The sequence below is a fragment of the Muscardinus avellanarius genome (genome assembly GCF_963383645.1).
Source record: "Muscardinus avellanarius genome assembly, chromosome: 10".
Lineage (NCBI taxonomy): Eukaryota > Metazoa > Chordata > Mammalia > Rodentia > Gliridae > Muscardinus > Muscardinus avellanarius.
Window position 1 is genome coordinate 113,428,350 of NC_137796.1, and position 19,766 is coordinate 113,448,115.

At 50.4% G+C, this 19,766-nt stretch overlaps 1 protein-coding gene across 2 annotated transcripts in view; it reads left to right on the plus strand.

The window, feature by feature from the left end:
* Positions 1-3,155: 3,155 nt before the first annotated feature.
* The window catches only part of AXIN1 (axin 1), a gene marked incomplete at both ends in the record, with an annotated part of 49,776 nt that continues 33,165 nt past the window's right edge, over positions 3,156-19,766 (plus strand). The window contains 2 exons of one of the 2 annotated variants that reach the window (XM_080702826.1): positions 3,156-3,179; positions 15,006-15,963. In XM_080702826.1, coding sequence (XP_080558952.1) covers positions 15,089-15,963 — 875 coding nt within the window. Of the gene's footprint in view, positions 3,180-15,005; positions 15,964-19,766 lie in introns of those variants that run through there. The other variant, XM_080702825.1, reaches the window with a different exon arrangement.

Genomic DNA, 19,766 nt, shown 5'->3' on the forward strand with positions numbered 1-19,766 from the left:
TGAGACAGAGTCTCACTAAGTTGCGGAGGGCCTCACTGAGTACCTGAGGCTGGCTATGAGCCTGCGATGCTCCTGTCTCAGCCTTCCCAGTACTGGGATTACAGGGTTGTGCCACCAAGCCTGGCTGCTCCCAGAACCTTAAAGGACGCTGTGTCCTGAGAGTGCCAGCCGCTTGGAGGCAGGGTCCCTCAGTGCTGCCCTGCCTGTCCCTTCACAGCCTCCCTCAGTGTCTCACCAGGATGGTCCAGGGTGAGGCCTCAAACACTCCCTGCTCTGCTCCTCCCTCCCAATCCTCTTCAATGCTCTCGCCCACGCCCACACCCTAAGCCCCCTTAGCAGCGCTGCCATGTTTCCTACAGACTTCCTGACTCCCTTCCTGTCCCTCCAGGGCAGGGGCCCCGAGGAGCCGGAGACCCAAGGGTCCTATTCTGGTCCCAGGGATTGGGGACAACCATCACTGTGGGCCAGGAAGAGGATGGACACGGACTGGACTCCAAGACCCTGGCCAGGCCGTGGCAGCAGCTCTGCAGAACAGAGGCAAGCACCGGGTCCCGGGTTCCGGAGTGGGGAGGCAGCCCAAGGCTGATGCCTGGGAGGTCCTGCTGTTTGTCCACCCAGCCAGGACTCCCTCATCTTATGGAGGCCTGCTGTGCCCTGAGGGCTACTGACTGCCAACCTGGTGGCCACCTACCGTCTCCTGTAAGGCTTGGGGGTGAATGAGCTGGGAGAGGGGTTGCAAAGTAGGCTCTAGTGCCAGCAGGGTGGATCAGGGGCTGGCCTGGCCCGGTGTGGGTGAGCATGACACCTGCTGCCAGAATCTTGGTGCTCCTGTTAGCTTAGCAGTGCAGCTCCCTCGTGGCCTGGCCCCTGGCCCGAGGCATGGTAGTGGGCCTAGAGGAGCCTTTGGCGCCTGGGACGCCCCAGTAGCGCATGTGCCTTTCCACACACAGCAACCTGGGCATCAGGCGTTATGCTGAGTCCCAGGGACACGGGTGGCAGGGGTAGGCCTGCAGTATCTCTGCACGTGCTCAGCCCAGGAAGGTGCCTCTGGTGGGGAGCTGGGTGGGAGTGGGCTGGTGACTCAGGAACCTCAAGCCAGGGAGCTATGAAGGATGAGGAACCGGGTATCGAGGGTGAGCAATGTCTAGAAGAGGTAGTGGTGGCTTTAGAGGGAGGGCATCACAATGGAAGCCCTGAAGTGACCAGATACTTCCTAGGAAGGGAAGGGTCCCGAAAGGATGTGGGCTCTAGGGGGCCTTGGGAGGCACAAAGCCAAAGGCAGTCCTGGTGAGGGCTGTCAGCTGAGGCGTGGGATGGATGGAGTGCTGTCAGCCCTGGCTGGGCAGGAATGAGCCTAGGTCACACCCTCCTGCTGCAAACGAGGGCTACCTGTAACGCTTGTGTAGGGTCCAGGCAGACACTGCTCTGTGAAGGGTAGAGCCCCTGGCTGTCAGGGTGGCAAGCCCTCAGGGGCAGCAGTCCCCGGTGCCCATCTCCTTCTCTCTGGGGAGCAGGCAGTGGAAGGCTGAGGCTTGGGAGGCCAAGGCTTGGGCAGGGCCCTAGATTGTGAGCAGTGCTGGTTCTGACAGGATGGACCTGCCAGAGCTACTGCCAGGTAGACTACTTGCCCTTGAATGTCTGGAGCTGTGGGCCTTGTGCCCTGCAGGGGCGGGCAACATGGAGTTGGCCTGCTGAGCTGGCAGGCTCAGACGTGAGACCTCAGGAAGGGAAGCCAAGGAACGGCAGTGTGCATGGGGGGCAGAGGTCAGGATTCCAGAAGCCCTGCCTCTCAGGCTGGCCTGGACTAATGGGATTCTTGGGCAACAGTGGGAATAGAGCCTTCGTGTGGATCTTAGATGGTGCCTGGGCGAGATCAAGGCAGAGGGTCCTGTAAGCAAGTGTGGCATTGATTAGCCAGTGCATAATCCTTTGGAGATTGTAGCTCCTGTCCACATGGCAGCCAGCATTTATTGTATGCAATATTTACACTTACTGTATGCGGCATTTATTGTGAGCCCTGGCCCTGACTACTTGGGCCTACTACTTGGGACTCAGTCTTTATTTTAATTTTTCACTTTTGTGTCTTGTGGTACTGGGAAGTGAACCCAGGGGCATTCCACCTCAGAGTATACCCTTAGCCCTCTTTAAGATTGATTTTTGCTTTGAAAAAGGGTTCAGGTTACTGAGTTTCACTATGTTACTGAGGCTGTCCTCGAACCTGCAATCCTCCTGTCTCAGCCCCTCAAGTATTGGGATTACAGGCACACGGCGCCACGCCCATCTTCTCACTGTCCTGGGGGCAGTGAGTCTGAAGAAAAGGGGGACGGAGGAGCTGGACATTACCAGGAGCTCAGTTGCAATCCCAGGAATATCTGCTTCCGTCAAGCTGCGAGCAGGCGGTGACGGTGAGGGCCAGGTAGGGAGCCCAGCCTCCAGAGGCCGGGCCTGTCCATCCCTGCGGACACCAAACCCGAACTCTGAGCTGGTTGACGCCAAGGCTGCCTTCCGCGGTCCGGGCGGCCTGCGCGCCCTGGTGGCCATTCCGGGTCAGCTGTCACCTGGGCGCACCGGCACCCGGCTCTCGGAGGCCGGCCGGCCTCCCGCCACGCCTAGCCGCGCGGCTTCCGGACGCCGGTGGCCGGGACAGCTTGGGCTCCGCCCCAGGCCCAGCGCCCGCCTCTGCCTGGCGGCCCGCCCCGCCCACACGAGGCCCCGCCCCCAAGCCAGGCCCCGCTAGGCCCCGCCCCCAAGCCAGGGCCCGCCCCCGAGAGGGCCCGCCCCCAAGCCCGGGCCCGCCCCCGCGAGGGCCCGCCCACACGAGGCCCCGCCTCCGCACTTCCGGGCGGCGCCGGCGGGGGCGCTCGGCCTGGGCTTCGGCGCTGAGCGCTCGGGCTCCCGGCTCCGGGAAGCGATCGTGGCCGCCGCCGCCGCCGCAGCCCGCCCGAGTCGGGCCGGAGCCGCGTCCCCGCGGAGCGGGCCGGTGAGAGCGGGCGGCCGGGCTCGGCGGTGCCTGCGGCCTGCCCGCGGCCGCCTCGGGCCTCCGGCCGCCGCCGCCGCCGCCGCGATGGGGGCCGCCCCGGGCCGCGCCCCCGCCGGGGCCCGCCCGCCGCGCCTCCGCTGAGCGCATGGGCCGCGCCGCGCCGGGAGCTGGGCCCGGGCCGCGCCGCCGCCGCGCGCGGGTGAGTAGCGCCGCCGCCGGGCGCTCCCGCAGCGCCGAGGCCCGCTGCCCGCGCCGCCGGGGTAGGCCGCGCTAGGCCGGCGGCCGCGGACCCGGAAGAGGCAGCGCGGGCGCGGGCGGGGTGCGGGAGCCCGAGGCTGTGGGGGAGGCCCGGAGGTGAGCAGGTGTGCGGGCCGGGGGCCGGGATGCGCGGGCAGGGGTGCGGGCCGGCCGGCAGGCGTGGCCCCGAGGGCGTGCTGGGCTGGGTTTGCCGGGAGGCGTGCGGGTGCGAGAGGTGCCGGGAGGCGTGCGGGAGTGAGCGGGTGTGCCCAGAGGTGTGTGCGGTGGGAGGCTGCGCGGACCGGCGTGCCGGAAGCGGCGAGGGCTGGGCACCGGGAGGCGAGGGCCTTGACTTTGGGGGCGTGGACGTGGAAGGACGTGCGGAGCCGGCGCGGGGTCTGTAGCTGGATGCGTTGTGTGTGCCGTGTGCTGTGCCTGCTGCAGGCCGTGGGCCTGGGGCATGTCTAGGGAAGGGTGGGGTGTAGAGAAGCTGCTGGGCCAGTGTGCGTCCCAACCAGGAGGAAGCGGAATGTGAGCCTGCAACCCCAGGAGGGCACCCTCTGGGTCCAGTGCCTCGGCGTCCATACCCCACCCCTGACTTTCGCCTTGCTGCCAAGACACAGGTCTCGCTCCCTTGGGTTAGGTCCTCACCACACGCTTTGAACTCAGCCCCCACGAAACCGGAGCTGCACACTTTCCCTGCACCACGAAGACAGATACTGCAGTCCTTTGGGGGTTTTTCCAGTCCATCTGCAAGCTAACTCACAAAGGGTCTCTTTGTGCATGTGCACCCTCCTGTTTGCTCACACGCGTGTTCCCTTGGACCCATCGTCCCTGCTTCTGAGAACACATGCACTTGGTGTACCCAAGGTGGCCAGCATGAGCTGGATTCCAGTTTTAGGAACTTTTATTCAGGGACAAGGATGGGAAAGCGCACAAATTCCAGTTTTTTGTTTGATTTTTTCAGCAGGTGTTGACTTGTCTTAGGTTTCTTATTTCAGAGAAGCTAATTGGACTTCTTTGGGTTATAGTGGTCATAGCCGATGGGAGAATGGATTTCCTGTGAAGCGGTAGCCTTGACCTTTAGGAGTTTAAGCTACAGACAGTTGGCAGGTGCAGTTGTTAACCTTCACACTTTATGTAAATCAGAAGTTTGGAAGTATTGTTTTCTGTTCTGTTTTGTTTTTGTGGTACTGGGAATTGAACCATTGAACCCAGGGGTATTCTGCCTTTGAGCTATACTTCCATACCCCTTTTTTTAGGTACTGGGGATTGACCCCAGGGGCCTTCTACACTCCTAGGCCTAATTTTTATTCTTTATTTGAAACAGGGTCTCCCCGAGTTGTGGAGGCCTCACTGAATAGCTGAGGCTGGCTGGGAATCTGTGATCCTCCTGTCTCATCCTCTCAAGTGTTAGGATTACAGGCTTGTGCCACCATGCTGGCTCTGGAAGTTGTGTTTGAGTAAAGTAGATACATACAGATACCTAGAGGATTGAGCTTGCTGTAGTGGTACTGGAGGTATATGTCTTGTCAGTGCCAGAGGGGCGTGTTTTTTTTTTTTTTTTTTTTTTTTTGTGGTACTCTGGGGTTGAACCCAGGGGCTAGGGTGTACTGAGCTACACCCCCACCAGCCTCTTTTTTTTCTTTTTTCTTTCTTTTGGTTCTGGAAATTGAACCCAGGGACATTCTATCTCTGAGCTATGCCCCCAACCCTATTTTATTTTTATTTGGAAACAAGGGTCTTGCTAGGTTGATGAGAGTCTCACTACTTGCTGCGGCTGTCCTCCAACCTGTGATCCTCCTTTCCCAGCCTCCCAAGTACGAGGATTACAGGCATGCGCCACCATGCCTGACTGCCCTTTTTATTTTAAAACTGGGTCTTGTGCTGGGTGTGGTGGTGCATGCCTGTAATCCCAATACTTGGAGGCTCAGACAAGAAGATTGAAATTTGAGGACAGCTTCAGCAACTTAGTGAGACTTTTTCAAAATAAAAAATAAAAAAAGAGTTAAAGGTTTAATTCAGAGGTAGACTGCCCCTGGGTTCAATCACTAGTACCAAAACAAAACAAAAACCACCAAACTGGGTCTTGCTAAGTTGCTGCATACTTGCCTCAAACCTGCTGTTCTCCTATCCCAGTCTCCCAAGTACTAGTATTACAGGCCTGTGCCACTGTGCCTCGCTGCCTAAGGGAGTTTTTTTTTTGGGGGTGTGTGTTGAGGATGGAACCGAGGGGTATTCTTCCGAACTACACCTTGAGCCTGGTTTGTTTGTGGGTCTGGGGATGGAACCCAGTGGCATTTGACCTCTGAGCTACACCCCCTGCCCTATTTTTTATTCTTTATTTTGAAGCAGGGTCTCACTAAATTGCGGAGGGCCTCACTAAGTAGCTGAGGCTGTCTGTGAACCGCGATCCTCTGGTTTTATCCTCCCGAATGCTGGGGTTACAAGCGTGCCCACCACGCCTGGCCTTATTCTTTATTTTGAAACAGGGTGTCACTAAGTTGTAGAGTGCTCACTAAGTATCTGAGGCTGGCCATGAACCCGGGCCCTTCTGTCTCAGCCTCCAAGTACTGGGATTTGAAGCGCCCGGCTCTAACGGAGTTTTAAATGTGGTGTTAGACTTGGAGCTCCCCTTTATCAATCACTAAATGGTGCTGCTCGTGGGCAGTGGAGTCTCGCCTGCACTCACGTAGCTGCCTGTGTGGCACGTGTGTGTGCCCTAGATGCTAGTTGGTGCTGTGGGGATTTTGTGGATGGAAGTGTTTCAGGTAATCTGTGGAGGTATTCATGTGCTTCCAGGGATACCAAAGGTCTGTCAGTTGACAGCCAAAAACAGATGTGAGCTACAAGGCATGCTCCCTCGCTATAAAAAATAGTGAAAAACGATTAGATGGCCTGGGTTCACACTTGAGGTAAGCTGTGAGTTTTGAAGGATAGCTGCAGCTCTGCAGTCAAGGGCCACATCTTGATTGTGCTGCGGTTTCTGTTGCACAATAGTTCAGCATCTCAAAAGAGCTATTGCTTTCAGATGGGACAAGTGTCTTTTCTTTATGTCAATGAGATAAATATTAATGGGTGCTAGGTGCTGAAGATTCTGCCGCAATTATATATATACATTTTTTTTTTTTTTTTTGCGGTACTAGGGATGGAACCCAGGGGCATTCTACCTCCGAGCTACACCCCAAGTCCTACTTTTTATTCTTTATTTTGAAACAGGGTCTTACTGAGTTGCAAAGAACCTCACAAAGTAGCTGAGACTGTCCTCAAATTGTGATCCTCCTGTCTCAGCCTCCCAAATGCTGGGATTATAAGTGTGCGCCACTACGCACGGCTTGCCACATTTATTTATTTATTTATTTATTTATTTATTTATTTATTTTGCGGGTCTGGGGATGGAGCTCAGGGGCATTTGACCTCCGAGCTACACCCCCTGCCCTAGTTTTTATTCTTTATTTTGAAACCGGGTCTCACTGAGTTGCTGAGGGCCTCACTAAGTAGCTGAGGCTGTCTGTGAACTGCGATCCTCTGGCCTCGGCCTACCGAATGCTGGGATTACAAGCGTGCACCACCATGCCTGGCTTAGCCTCAGCTATTTAGTGAGGCCCTCTGCAACTCAGCGAGACCTGGTTTCAAAATAAAGAATAAAAAATAGGGCAGGGGCTATAGCTCAGAGGCGAATGCCCTTGGGTTCCATCCCCAGACCCGCAAAAAACAAACAAACAAACAAACAAACAAATAAATAAATAATGAATGAATGAAAAATAGGGCTGGGGGTGTAGCTAGGAGGTAGAATGCCCCTGAGTCCAACCCCTTTACTACAACAAAACAATAACAACAAAAAAAGTATATGTGTGTGTGTGTGTGTGTGTGTGTGTGTGTATACACACACACACATATATACATATATACACATACACACACACACACACATATATATACACACATATAACACACACACACACATATATATGCCAGGTGTGGTGGTGCATGCTTTTAATCCTAGTACTTGGGAGGCTGACAAAGGCGGATCATAGGTTCAAGGATAGCCTTAGCAAGTAGTGAGACTTATTGACCTAGTAAAACCCTGTTTCAGAATAAAAACAAAATACGGCTGGGGATGTAACTTGGAGGTAGAATGTCTCGGTTCAATCCTCAGTACCACAATAAATAAATAAGTACAATAAGAATAGAAATAAAGCCGGGCGTGGTGGCGCACGCTTGTAATCCCAGCATTTGGGAGGCTGAGACCGGAGGATCACGGTTCGCGGACAGCCTCAGCTACTTAGTGAGGCCCTCTGCAACTCAGTGAGACCTGGTTTCAAAATAAAGAATAAAAAATAAGGCAGGGGGTGTAGCTCGGAGGTTGAATGCCCCTGGGTTCCATCCCCAGACCCGCAAAAAAAAAAAAAAAAAAAAAAAAATAGAAATAAAAAGGAAGCTGGGTGTGGTGGCAGGTGCCTGTAATCCTAGTACTTGGGAGGCTCAGACAGGAGGATTGCAGGTATAGCTCAGAGGTAGAATGTCTCTGGATTCAATCCCTAGTAACCTCCGTGCCCCCCCCAAGGGTGGGGGTTTAGCTCAGTGGGTGAATGCTCAGTCCTTAGAACTGTAAAAATAAAAATAAAATAAAGCCTAGAAGAATGGCAGTAGCCAGCCTCAGCGTCCTGTTTGGGCACATTGTCTGCTTGGCTACTTTTCAGTTCTAGTGGCTTGGGCTTCCTCAGGGCTAGTGGAGGCCAGCCCCGGTGGTCAGGGATGCATGCCCTCCTTCACTTAATGGCATTCAGGACGAGAGGACATAAGCTGGTGTAGTGCTGCGGCGCTCTAGGTGCTCTCTCCGGGATGACAGGGCTCACAGAGGGTGACCGCCTGAAGGGGCGAGCAGCAGGGGCCTTGGCCTTAAGGGACACCAGGCTGGTCCTGCTGAGGCTCCGATGGCAGGCTTCCTAAGGAACGGTTAGCTGCAGCGCTGTCAGGGCGCACACAGTGTACACAGCACACGGCGCGCCTAGCCCTCAGCCGGGGCTCACAGGTGCAGTGGAGCGCATAGTGTTGGGATGTCTCAGGGCCCAGCAGTGTGGCCAGGTAGAGCTCCCCTAAGTGTCTGGCTTGTTCCGTTCTCCAAGTGTTTGACCCTAAACGTGTGTGAATAAAGCTCTCTCTCCAGCCTCTGCCTTTTTTTTTTGGTATTAGGGATTCAACCTAGGGACATTCTACCTCTGAGCTATACGCACAGCTCCGTATTTTTTTTACCTCTTGAAACATGGTCAGGTTAGGTTGCCGAGAGTCTTTCACTAAGGTTGGCCTCAAACCTCTGGACCCCATGTCCTAGCCTCCCAGGTACTGAGATTATGTGTAGGTGAGATTATGGACAGGTGTGCACCACCGTGCCCGGCTCTTACAGCCTTCTTGTGGCTGACGCTTGGGTCATGGGAGCTGTGTGGCAGTCTCCCCCTTGGCTAGGTAGAGAGCCGTGGAGCTCCAAGGCCTAAGCCAGGGTGGTCTTTTGGGTATTTCACATAGGGATGTAGAGATAACTCTAAGGAGGTTGTTGAGTGGTTTGGTTTTAAGCTTACACAGTTGAGTCATATAAGCTATATGCTTTCTTGGCTAAAATCAATCTTTCTTTCGTGTGTGTGTGTGTGTGTGTGTGTGTGTGTGTGTGTGTTATGCTGGGAATGGAACCCAGGGGCTTTCTACCTCCAGTCTATACTCCCAGACCTATTTTCTATTTTATTTGGAAGCAGGGTCTCACTAAGTTGCTGAGAGCCTCACTAAGTAGCTGAGGCTGGCTTCGAACCTGTGTGATCCTCCTGTCTCAGCCTCCCAAGTACCGGGATTATAAGTGTGTGCCACCATGCTCGGCTCTAAAATCAATCTTTCCTTTCTCTCTCTCTCTCTCTCTTTTTGGTACTGAGGATTGAACACAGAAGCATTCTACCTTCTAGCTATATGCTAATTCATTTATTCATTAGTACTGAGATTGAACCCAGGGGTTTTCTACCTCTGAGGTACATCCCCACCCCTATTTTTAAACAGTACTAGGGATTGAGACCAAGAGCATTCATTCTACCTCCAAGCTATAGCCTCAGCCCTATTTTTTATTCTTTATTTAGTGGTTTTTTGTTTTTCAGTACTGTGGATGGAACCCAGGGGCACTCCATCTTTGAGTGACACCTCAGCCCTATTTTTTATTCCTTATTTTATTTATTTATTTTATTTATTTATTTTTTTTGCTGGTCTGAGGGTGGAACCCAGGGGCATTCGACCTCCGAGCTACACCCCCTGCCCTATTTTTTGTTCTTTATTTTGAAACCGGGTCTCACTGAGTTGCAGAGGGCCTCACTAAGTAGCTGAGGCTGTCCGCGAACCGCGATCCTCCAGGTCTCGGCCTCCCAAATGCTGGGATTACAAGCGTGCGCCACCATGCCCGGCTTATTATTCCTTATTTTAAACAGGGTCTCACTGACTTGCAAAAGGTCTCAGTAAATAGTAGCTGAGGCTGTCCGCAAACTGCAATCCTCCCGTCTCAGCCTTCCAAATGCTGGGATTACAAGCATGTGCCACCACACTAGGCTTTATTCTTTATTTTGAAACAGGGTCTCACTGAGTTGCAAAGGGCCTCACTAAGTAGTAGCTGAGGCTGTCCTTGACTTGTGATCCTTCTGTCTCAGCCTCCCAAATGTTGGGATTACAAGAGTTCGCCACCATGCCCAGGTTTTTTATTCTTTATTTTTTATTTTTTGGTGGTACTAGGGGTGGAACCCAGAGGCTTTCTACTTCTGGGTTATACTCCCAGACCTATTTTATACTTTATTTGGAAACAGGGTCTCACTAAGTTGCTGAGAGCATCACTAAGTAGCTAAGGCTGGCTTCGAACCTGCGCGATCCTCCTGTCTCATCCTCTCAAGCGCGGGGATTACAAACGTGTGCCACCACGCCCGGCTTTGGCTTATTTTATTTTGAAACAGGGTCTCACTAGGTTGTTCAGAGCTTTGCTAAGTTGCCGAGGTTGTCCTCAAACCTGTAATCCTATCTCAGCCTCCCAAGTACTGGAATTATAAGAGTACACCACCATCTCCAGCTTGGAGTTTATTTTTTCTGTACCTTTTCTGTCTTTAATGTTCCCAGTCACCATTTGCTATCAGCAGTGTATCTCTTTGTAAGAGAGTGTAATGTTTCCCATTTCTTTTTTTCTTTTTTTTCAAATATGGTCTCAGTAAGTAGCTAAGAGCTTTGCTAAATTGCTGAGGCTGGCTTCAAACCTGGTGATCCTCCTGTCTCAGCCTCCCAAGTACTGGGATTGCAAGTATGTGCCCCCCAACCCCTGCCAGGTTCTTACCTCTCCCCTCTCATTCTATAATTTTTAATTTTTTTATTGGTGTATTATATTCATACATCATATTGGGGTAAAGAACTTATGTATACATACATGTACACATCACTGATTTAACCCCTCCATTCTATTTTTTTTTTTAAATTGGTGCACTGTATTCATACATCATAGTGGGATACAAACTTTTGTAGACATACATGCACACATCACCCAGTCAGCCCCCACCCGATCCCCACCCCATTCTCTCCCCATCCCTCCCTCCCATGCTTGGCTTAGTGGTTGACATCTAGTATTATAGCAATTTATCCAAAATTAAAAATGATAATCTCACATAACAGTTTCATTTGTCTGATACCAAGCTTTTGATGACTTAAAGATAACATTTCAATATTTTTTTTTACTTTCTTTCTTACCAGAGAATTTTTTTTCTATTTTTTTTAGGTGAAACTATCATATATTTATGTATTTATTTTTCAGAAAAAAACTCTATCCTAATATGGAATACGGACTCTAGATACCCAAAACGATCTTGAAATAGAACAAAGCTAGAAGATATATATTTTCTGATTTCAAACCATATAAAGCTACAATAATTGAAACAGTGTAATACTATTCTAAAGGCAGATATATAAACCATTGGAGTTAAATAAAAGCCTAGAGCTAAATTCTTCCCTATATTGTCAAGTTATTTTTGACAAGGTTTCCACGAACGTTTGGTGGTAGAAATAATAATATTTTAACTAAATATTGTTGAAACATAATAATTACATGGAAAAGAATAAAGTTGGACCCTTACCTAATCCCATATACAAATATTAACTCAAAATAGATAAAAGACCTAAATATAAATCTTAAGACTATAAACTTTTAGGAGAAAATCTGGGTCATAAAACCTCACAACACTGAAATTGGCAGTGATTTCTTGGATATGATTTCAGTGGCACAGGCAACAGAAGAGTATACAAACTCCCTAAAAAATAAAAAAAAATATTGTATATCCAAAGACAATGTAAACAGAGTTAACAGTTACTAATAGAATGGGATAAAATATTTCCAAATGCTATATCTGAAGGTATATTAATATTCCAACTAGAAATCCTAAAAATTAACAACAATAAAGGCAAACAATACCATTTAGAGATAGGTAAAAGACTAACATAAGTAATGAATCTCCACAGATAACCAATCTTAGTTGTCTGTTGGATGGAAACTCTTGTTTCTCTGGTTCTGGTGTGTGTTACCTATTTCTTCTTTGTAGTTAATCTCTTTGAGTATTTTCTCTAGTGCTTGTTTTGAAGACAAAAATTCCTTCAGTTTCTGTTTGTCATGGAAGCTTCTTATTTCTCCATCTAATTTGATAGAAAGTTTTGCTGGGTAGGAAATTTTTGGCTGGAAGTTGTTTTCTTTCAGAGTTTGGAATATGTTACTCCAAGCCCTTCTGGCTCTCATGACTTGGTTTGGGAAGTCTGGAGTGATTCTAATTGGCTTGCCTCTGACTGTCACTTGGCCTTTTGTTTTTGTTGCCTTTAAGATTCTCTGCTTGGCTTCCACATTGGTCATTTTGACAATTATGTGGCGTGGGGATCCTCTTCTCCGATCCTGTCTAAATGGAGTTCTATAAGTTTCCTGGACCTGTGTATCAACCTCTTGCTCTATGTTTGGAAAATTTTCTGCTATTACTTCCTTGAAGAGATTGTTGATCCCTTTGGTTTCACTTTCTTTTCCCTCCTCTATTCCAATTATTCTTAGGTTAGCTCTCTTAAAATGGGCCCATATTTCTTCAATATCAGATTCCTGCTGTCGGATATTTTTTCCTAGATTAGAAACTATGCGTTCATTTTTGGAATGATCATCTTCTAAGAGCGAGATTCTGTTCTCCATGTGGTCTAATCGGTTGTTTGTGCTTTGAATTGAGGTCTTTACTTCATTAATTGCATCCTTTATCTCTTTTTGGCTCTCTCTGAGTTCTTTTCGAAGCACCTCTATTATTTCTACAGTTATTTTCCTGATTTGATCTTCTAGAAATCTCTGATTTTCTGTTTTATCAGGTTCTGATGTTGTGGGGTTGTGGGCATTCATTGCTCCAGTATTATTCCTCTTTCCCATGATTTCGGAAGTTTGTGCCTTCTCTGGGTTCTTCCCTTGGGTCACTATGACTTCACTTAAGGTGTTCTGAATCTCGAGTCAGTAGTATCTCAGACCCCACTACTCCTTTACTGGGTTGTATCACAGAGTCTCCGACCCAGAGAGTCAATAGAGGCTGCTTTAGACTGTGGGGGGTGCCAGGTTGCACGTTCTCCTATGGTGTGATATCTCTGCCACCGCCCCTCCCCCACTGGGTCAAGTCCCAGGGAGTACAGTACTGGAATTTCTCCTCTGTGGCCCGCAGTTTGACTCACTGTTCTTGAGTACGCAGATGTAGCTATACTGGATTCGGTGAATTCTCTGCTGCTGCGGCCGGTGGCAATATGGCGCCACTGCTACGCCCTCGGCCGTGAGGCTGGCGTATTTCTTCTTGGTTTTGATTTCCACTCTGAATCCCTGCGGCGTGTGCTGAGCTCAGCCACTGGGAGCTTTAGATTTTACCTGCGGCGAGAAATCCCGCCTGGCTGTTCCGCAGCGGCTCACCTCGGCTTGCTGTAGCCGTCCGGTGAATTTGCCACTGCTGCCGGCAGTATGGCGCTGTTGCCGCGTCCTCGGGCGTGAGGCCGGTTATCTCCTCTGTGGCTCTGAGCTCTGTTTTCAGTCCGCTTTCTCTGTGGAGCCTGGTGATTTTTTTGTTTCTCTGGTGATGGTGTTTTCTGGCTATGAAAGGCGCTGATTTTGTGGTAATGGAGATTGGTTGTTAGCAGGGCTCTTAAGCCTCGCTTTTCTCGGTCGCCATCTTCCCGGAAGTCCCATTCTATTTTTATACTGGAGTTTAAACCCAGCGGCATTCTACCTCTGAGCTACACTCCCCAGCCCTATTTTATTTTTATTTTTATTTATTTATTATTTTTTTGGTGGTATTGGGGATGGAACCCTTCTGCCTCTGGGCTACACTCCCAGACCTATTTTATATTTTATTTGGAAACAAGGTCTCTTAAGCCAGTGAGGCTGGCTTCAAACCTGTGCCATCCTCTTGTCTTTACCTCCCAAGCCCGGTGATTGCAAGTGTGCCCCACCACGCCCGGCTATTTTTATATTGAAATGGTCTTGTTAGGTTGGTGAAAGTTTCACTACTTCCTGAGGTTGTCCTTGAACCTGTGATCCTCCTGTGTCAGCCTCCCAAGTACTGGGATTACAAGTGTGCACCACCACGCCTGGCTTCTTCCATGTCTAAGATTGCCTGTGTTGAAGTCCTCTGAATGGCTGCACATGGAAAGCCTTCCGTCAGCCTGGCCCAGGTGGTCCACAGTTAACTACTCTTTTTGGGGTGTGTTGGTGTAGGAGGAACAGCTTGCTGTGTGCCTGCACATATTGGGAGGTATGCCGAGTGTGAGGTGCCGCAGTAGGCAGAAAGCACAGAGGCCGTGGAGCTCAGGGCCACTCGCCTGCCTTTGGTCTGTGGTGTGCCGTTTTTGTTTTGAGTGTTGTGGGGCAAGTGGGGTGACGATCATCATGGGTGAAGGACCAGCTGATGCAAGCTGGTACCATTGCTCAGGGCTAAAAGCATCATTGCTTCCTGGAGCCTCCCACCCTCCTGGTCACTCAGCTTTTAGCCATGATGGCAGGTCCTCAGGCCTCTGGTCTTTGTGCCCTGGGGGTTCTCATAGGACACTTGGGGGTGGGCTCTCCTGTGTTCTGGACATTCTCTTAGTGTTAGAGGCATTCCTACAGTTATAAACATTTGCAGAAGCCATCTTATTGCAGCAAAAACCTTGTGACCAAAATGTCTCTGAGGAAATTTATTTATTTTTTATTTATTTACTTTTTGTGGTACTGGAGATTGAACCCAGGGACATTCTACTGAGCTACACCCTTGGTCTCTTTTATGGAAACAGGGTCTTTTTTTTTTTTTTTTTTTTTGGTGATACTGGGTGTGGAACCCAGAGGCTTTCTACACTCTGGACTATACTCTCAGACCTTTTTTATATTTTATTTAGAATCAGGGTCTCACTAAGTTGCTGAGAGCCTCACTAAGTAGCTGAGGCTGGCTTTGAACCCGTGCGATCCTCCTGTCTCAGCCTCCCAAGCGTGGGGATGACAAGTGTGCGCCACCACACCCGGCTTGGAAACAGGGTCTCGCCAAGTTGCTGAGAGCCTTGTTGGGGTTGGCTTTGACCTGCAGTCCTCTTCTGTTTCAGCTTCCCAGGTACTGGGATTACAGGTGTGTGCCTGCCCTCCTTGGAGTTTAAACTGAGTTCTGCTTGAGTGTGAGGGCGTGTCGCTGTGAGCTTGGTCTCAGAACCTCTGGTTGTGGTTCTGTGGGCTCCTTTCCTAACCTTGTCCTCTTAATGGTTTCAACAGGACAGATTGATCCCCTTTGGAGCTGTAAGTACTGATGTATTAGGGTGCAGCGCTCATTGTTCATTGACGCACAGAGTCCCAAAATGAATATCCAGGAACAGGGTTTCCCCTTGGACCTCGGAGCAAGTTTCACCGAAGATGCCCCCCGACCCCCAGTGCCTGGTGAGGAGGGAGAACTGGTGTCCACAGACCCGAGGCCCATCAGCCACAGTTTCTGCTCCGGGAAAAGTGCTGGCATTAAGAGCGAGACCTCAACAGCCACCCCGCGGCGCTCGGACCTGGACCTGGGCTACGAGCCCGAGGGCAGCGCCTCCCCCACCCCTCCGTACTTGCGGTGGGCCGAGTCTCTGCACTCCTTGCTGGATGACCAGGATGGGATCAGCCTGTTCAGGACTTTCCTGAAGCAGGAGGGCTGTGCTGACCTGCTGGACTTCTGGTTTGCCTGCAGTGGCTTCAGAAAGCTCGAGCCCTGCGACTCCAATGAGGAGAAGCGGCTGAAGCTGGCAAGAGCCATCTACCGGAAGTACATCCTGGATAGCAGTGGCATTGTGTCCAGGCAAACCAAGCCAGCCACCAAGAGCTTCATAAAGGACTGTGTCATGAAGCAGCAGATTGATCCTGCTATGTTTGACCAGGCGCAAACGGAGATCCAGTCCACCATGGAGGAGAACACCTACCCGTCCTTCCTCAAGTCCGACATTTATTTGGAATACACAAGGACAGGCTCCGAGAGCCCAAAGGTCTGCAGTGACCAGAGCTCAGGCTCCGGAGCAGGGAAGGGCATATCGGGATACCTGCCCACCTTGAATGAAGATGAGGAGTGGAAGTGTGCCCAGGACGCTGACGAGGACGATGGCAGAGGTTGTGCTCCGCCCAGCAGGCTCACTCAGAAGCTGCTCCTGGAGACAGCAGCCCCCCGGGCCTCAAGTAGACGGTACGGCGAAGGCAGAGAGTTCAGGTGAGTCACCCCTGAGACAGGAGGAGCGAGGGGAAGGGGTCTTGTCTTCTAAGCCAAACTGACTGTATTGCTGCTGTGGCTGGAGCGCCCTTTGCTCCCCTTTGTGATGCCTCTGTGTTTGTCATTAGATACTTTATATTTGTAATGTTGAGAATACTTTTGTCAAGAACAGACTAAGTGTATGGGTTTGTGAAATGTTAGAAACACGGGAATTCTTAGAAGTCATAAAGACATCTAAGCCGGATGTGGTGGCACACGCTTATAATCCCAGCATTTGGGAGGCTGAGACAGGAGGACTGAAGTTTGCAGACAGCTGCAGCTACTACTTAGTGAGGCCTTTTGCAACTCAGTGAGACTCTCTCAAGATAAAGAATGAAAAATAGGTCTGGGAATATAGCTCGGAGGTAGAATGCCCCTGGGTTCCATCACCAGTACTGTAAAAAAAAAAAAAAGACATCTAAACTTGACTCTTCATCGGTAAAATTAATTTCCTCTTGTATAGAAATGGATATACCTGGAGACATAATTCTTTGGGGTTAATTCAAAGGAGGTATTTGGGTTTATACCTCCTTTTAATAAAGGGAGGTATAAGCCGGGCGTGGTGGCACACGCTTGTAATCCCAGCATTCGAAAGGCTGAGACTGGAGGATCGCGATTCGTGGACAGCCTCAGCTACTTAGTGAGGCCCTCTGCAACTCAGTGAGACCCGGTTTCAAAGTAAAGAATAAAAGCCGGGCATGGTGGTGCACGCTTGTAATCCCCGTGCTTGGGAGGCTGAGACAGGAGGATCGCACGGGTTCAAAGCCAGCCTCAGCTACTTAGTGAGACCCTGTTTCCAAATAAACATTTAAAATAGGTCTGGGAGTATAGCCCAGAGGTCGAAAGCCTCTGGGTTCCACCCCCAGTACCACCAAAAAAAAGAATAAAAAATAAGGCAGGGGCTGTAGCTCGGAGGTAAAATGCCTCTGGGTTCCATCCCCAGACCCACAATAAATAAATAAATAAATACTAATAAAGGGAGGTATAAACATTCAAATTCATCTGTACTTAGAAAAAATTTTTTTTCTGTGGTACTGGGGTTGGAACCCAGGTATATTCTAACTTGGAGCTACACCCCAGTCCTATTTTTTTTCTCCCTTATTTTGAAACAGGGTCTCACTGAGATGCAAAAGGCCTCACTAAGTAGCTGATCCTCCAGTCTCAGCCTCCTAAATGCTGGGAATACAAGCGTGCTCCACCACTCCGGGCTCTACTTAGAGAATTTTGACTTTTCTTTTTTTTTCTAATGTGGTACTGGGAATTGAACCTAGAGGCATTCCACCTTTGAGCTATAAACCCAGCTCTTTTTACTTTTGAAACAGTGTCTCACTAAGTTGCCAAGGGCCTTGCTAAACTGCTGAGGCTGGCCGTGAACCTGTAATCCTTCTGTCTCAGCCTCTGAAGTATTGGGATTACAGGTGTGCACCACTGCTGGCTGATGGTTGCTGTTTATGCTGCTCTTCTGAGAGTCTTCCTAGAGGAGGAGGTAGTGGTGGGAAGTTTCTCTGTGCTGAGTTGTCAGAGCACTTAGAAACTTCCAGTAGTTGTTCTTGGAGCCCCATAATTAGACCTTTTCCTTTGAGTGTCAGTGTGTCGTCAGCCAAATGCTGGTGGCTGCATGTGAACTTGGCCTGTGTGCTCTCTGTGTCTAGGTGACTGCGTGTGATCCTGGGCTGTGTGCTCTCTGTGTCTAGGTGGCTGTGTGTGATCTTGGGCTCTGGGATCACCTGTGTCTAGGTGGCTGTTGTGATCTTGGGCTCTGGGATCACCTGTGTCTAGGTGGCTCTTGTGATCTTGGGCTGTGGGCTTCCTGTGTCTAGATGACTGTGTGTGATCTTGGGCGCTTGGCTCCATTGTTTGCAGGTGCTTATCACAGTGTGGAAGGAAGGTCCTGCATGCTCAGAGTACAGGGCACTGATGCGGCTGTGTCCTGAGCATCCCACCATTCCAAGGGCTGAGGTTGTGCTTGTAGGGCCATCCTGGAAGGAAGTGGAGTGCTCCACCCTGACAGCATGGTTGTACCCCAGTGGGGAAGGTTGTTTCTCCAAGCCGATTGAGGCTGGAGGGAGAAACAGTGGGTGCTGGATAGGTGAACAGCAGCTGTGCACCAGGGAGGGAGGCCCTGAAGCTCCGTCCCATTTGCTGGGGACCACAGGCTAATGAGCAGTAGTGTTGAATTTGTGTGGAGGGTGTGCTCTGAGGGCCACATTTAGCGCCACATGGTGCCAAGGGACTCGCAGCACTGGCCTTTTGCCTGTGTGCCTTGGTGTAGGCTGCTCTGCGTCTCTGTTGGTTGTTGGCATCCATGCTGCCATGGTGCAAGCCACAACCCCCCACCCCCCCGGTTCAGTTATCTTGGGTGATTTTCATTGAGCTGACGTGAGTCATATACTCAGCTCTGTATCAAAACAGAAAACAAGCCGGGCATGGTGGCACACACTTATAATCCCAGCATTTGGGAGGCTGAGACCAGAGGATCGCGGTTCGCGGCCAGCCTCAGCTGGCCCTCCGCAACTTAGTGAGACCCTGTATCAAAATAAAAGAATAGCCGGGCGTGGTGGCACACGCTTGTAATCCCCGCACTTGGGAGGTGGAGACAGGAGGATCGTGCAGGTTCGAAGCCAGCCGCGCTGGCGTAAGAGACCCTGTTTCAAAAATGTAAAAATAGGTCTGGGAGTGTAGCCCAGAGGTAGAAGGGCTTCCAGGAACACCAGTACCACCAAAATAAATAAATAAATAAAAGAATAAAAAAAGAGGGCAGGGGGTGTAGCTCAGAGGTCGAATGCCTCTGGGTTCCATACCAGACCCGCAAAAAACAAACAAAAAAATCCAAAAAGAGCAACTGAGAAAACAGGATGCTCTTGGTGCATCTGCCTCACTCACTGGCTCTTTGAGACCTGGGTCCTGGTGTCATAGAACTCCTCCCGGCTTCTTCCTTTGCCTCTCTGAAAGACTTTCCCCATCTTTGTTGCCCATTGTCCATGAACTTGGAGCAGAGCTAGGTGGGTTCAGGTTGACTTTTTTTTTTTTTTTTTTTTTTTTTTTGGTACTGGGGTTGGAACCCAGGGGCATTCTACCTCTGAGCTACACCCTCTGCCCTATTCTTTATTCTTTCTTTCTTTCTTTCTTTCTTTCTTTCTTTCTTTCTTTATGGGTCTGGGGGTGGAACCCAGGGGCATTTTACCTCCGAGCTACACCCCCTGCCCTATTTTTTAAAATTTTTTATTGGTGCATTATATTCATACATCATATTGGGGTAAAAAACTTGTGTGTACACCCCCTGCCCTATTTTTTTATTCTTTTATTTTGAAACCAGGTCTCACTGAGTTGCAGAGGGCCTCACAAAGTAGCTGAGGCTGTCCGCGAACCACGATCCTCCAGTTTCAGCCTCCCAAATGCTGGGATTAAAAGCGTGTGTCACCATACCCGGCTCAGGTCAACCCTTTTAGACCCTTTTAACTGGTGTGAGACTTCTGGCTGTTTGCTGAATGACGGTGTCGGGCGCAGGGACTGGCGCGCCAGCTGGCAGGCTTGTATTTCACGCTCCTTGGGAGGTGGCTCTGACCCACAGGTGCCGTGCGGCTGGCCTGGCTTTCTCTTCCAGGCTTGTGGCTCGGGCCTGCGCCAGCACACTGCCTTAGCCTGCCACCACCTGGCTCTGGTCCGCCTGACCTCCTAGGTGCTTCTTTCCATTCGCTTGCTGCCTTTTCTTTCCTCAATAGCTGAATAGTTTTAGGGTCTTCCTGGACATTTTTATTTCTTGT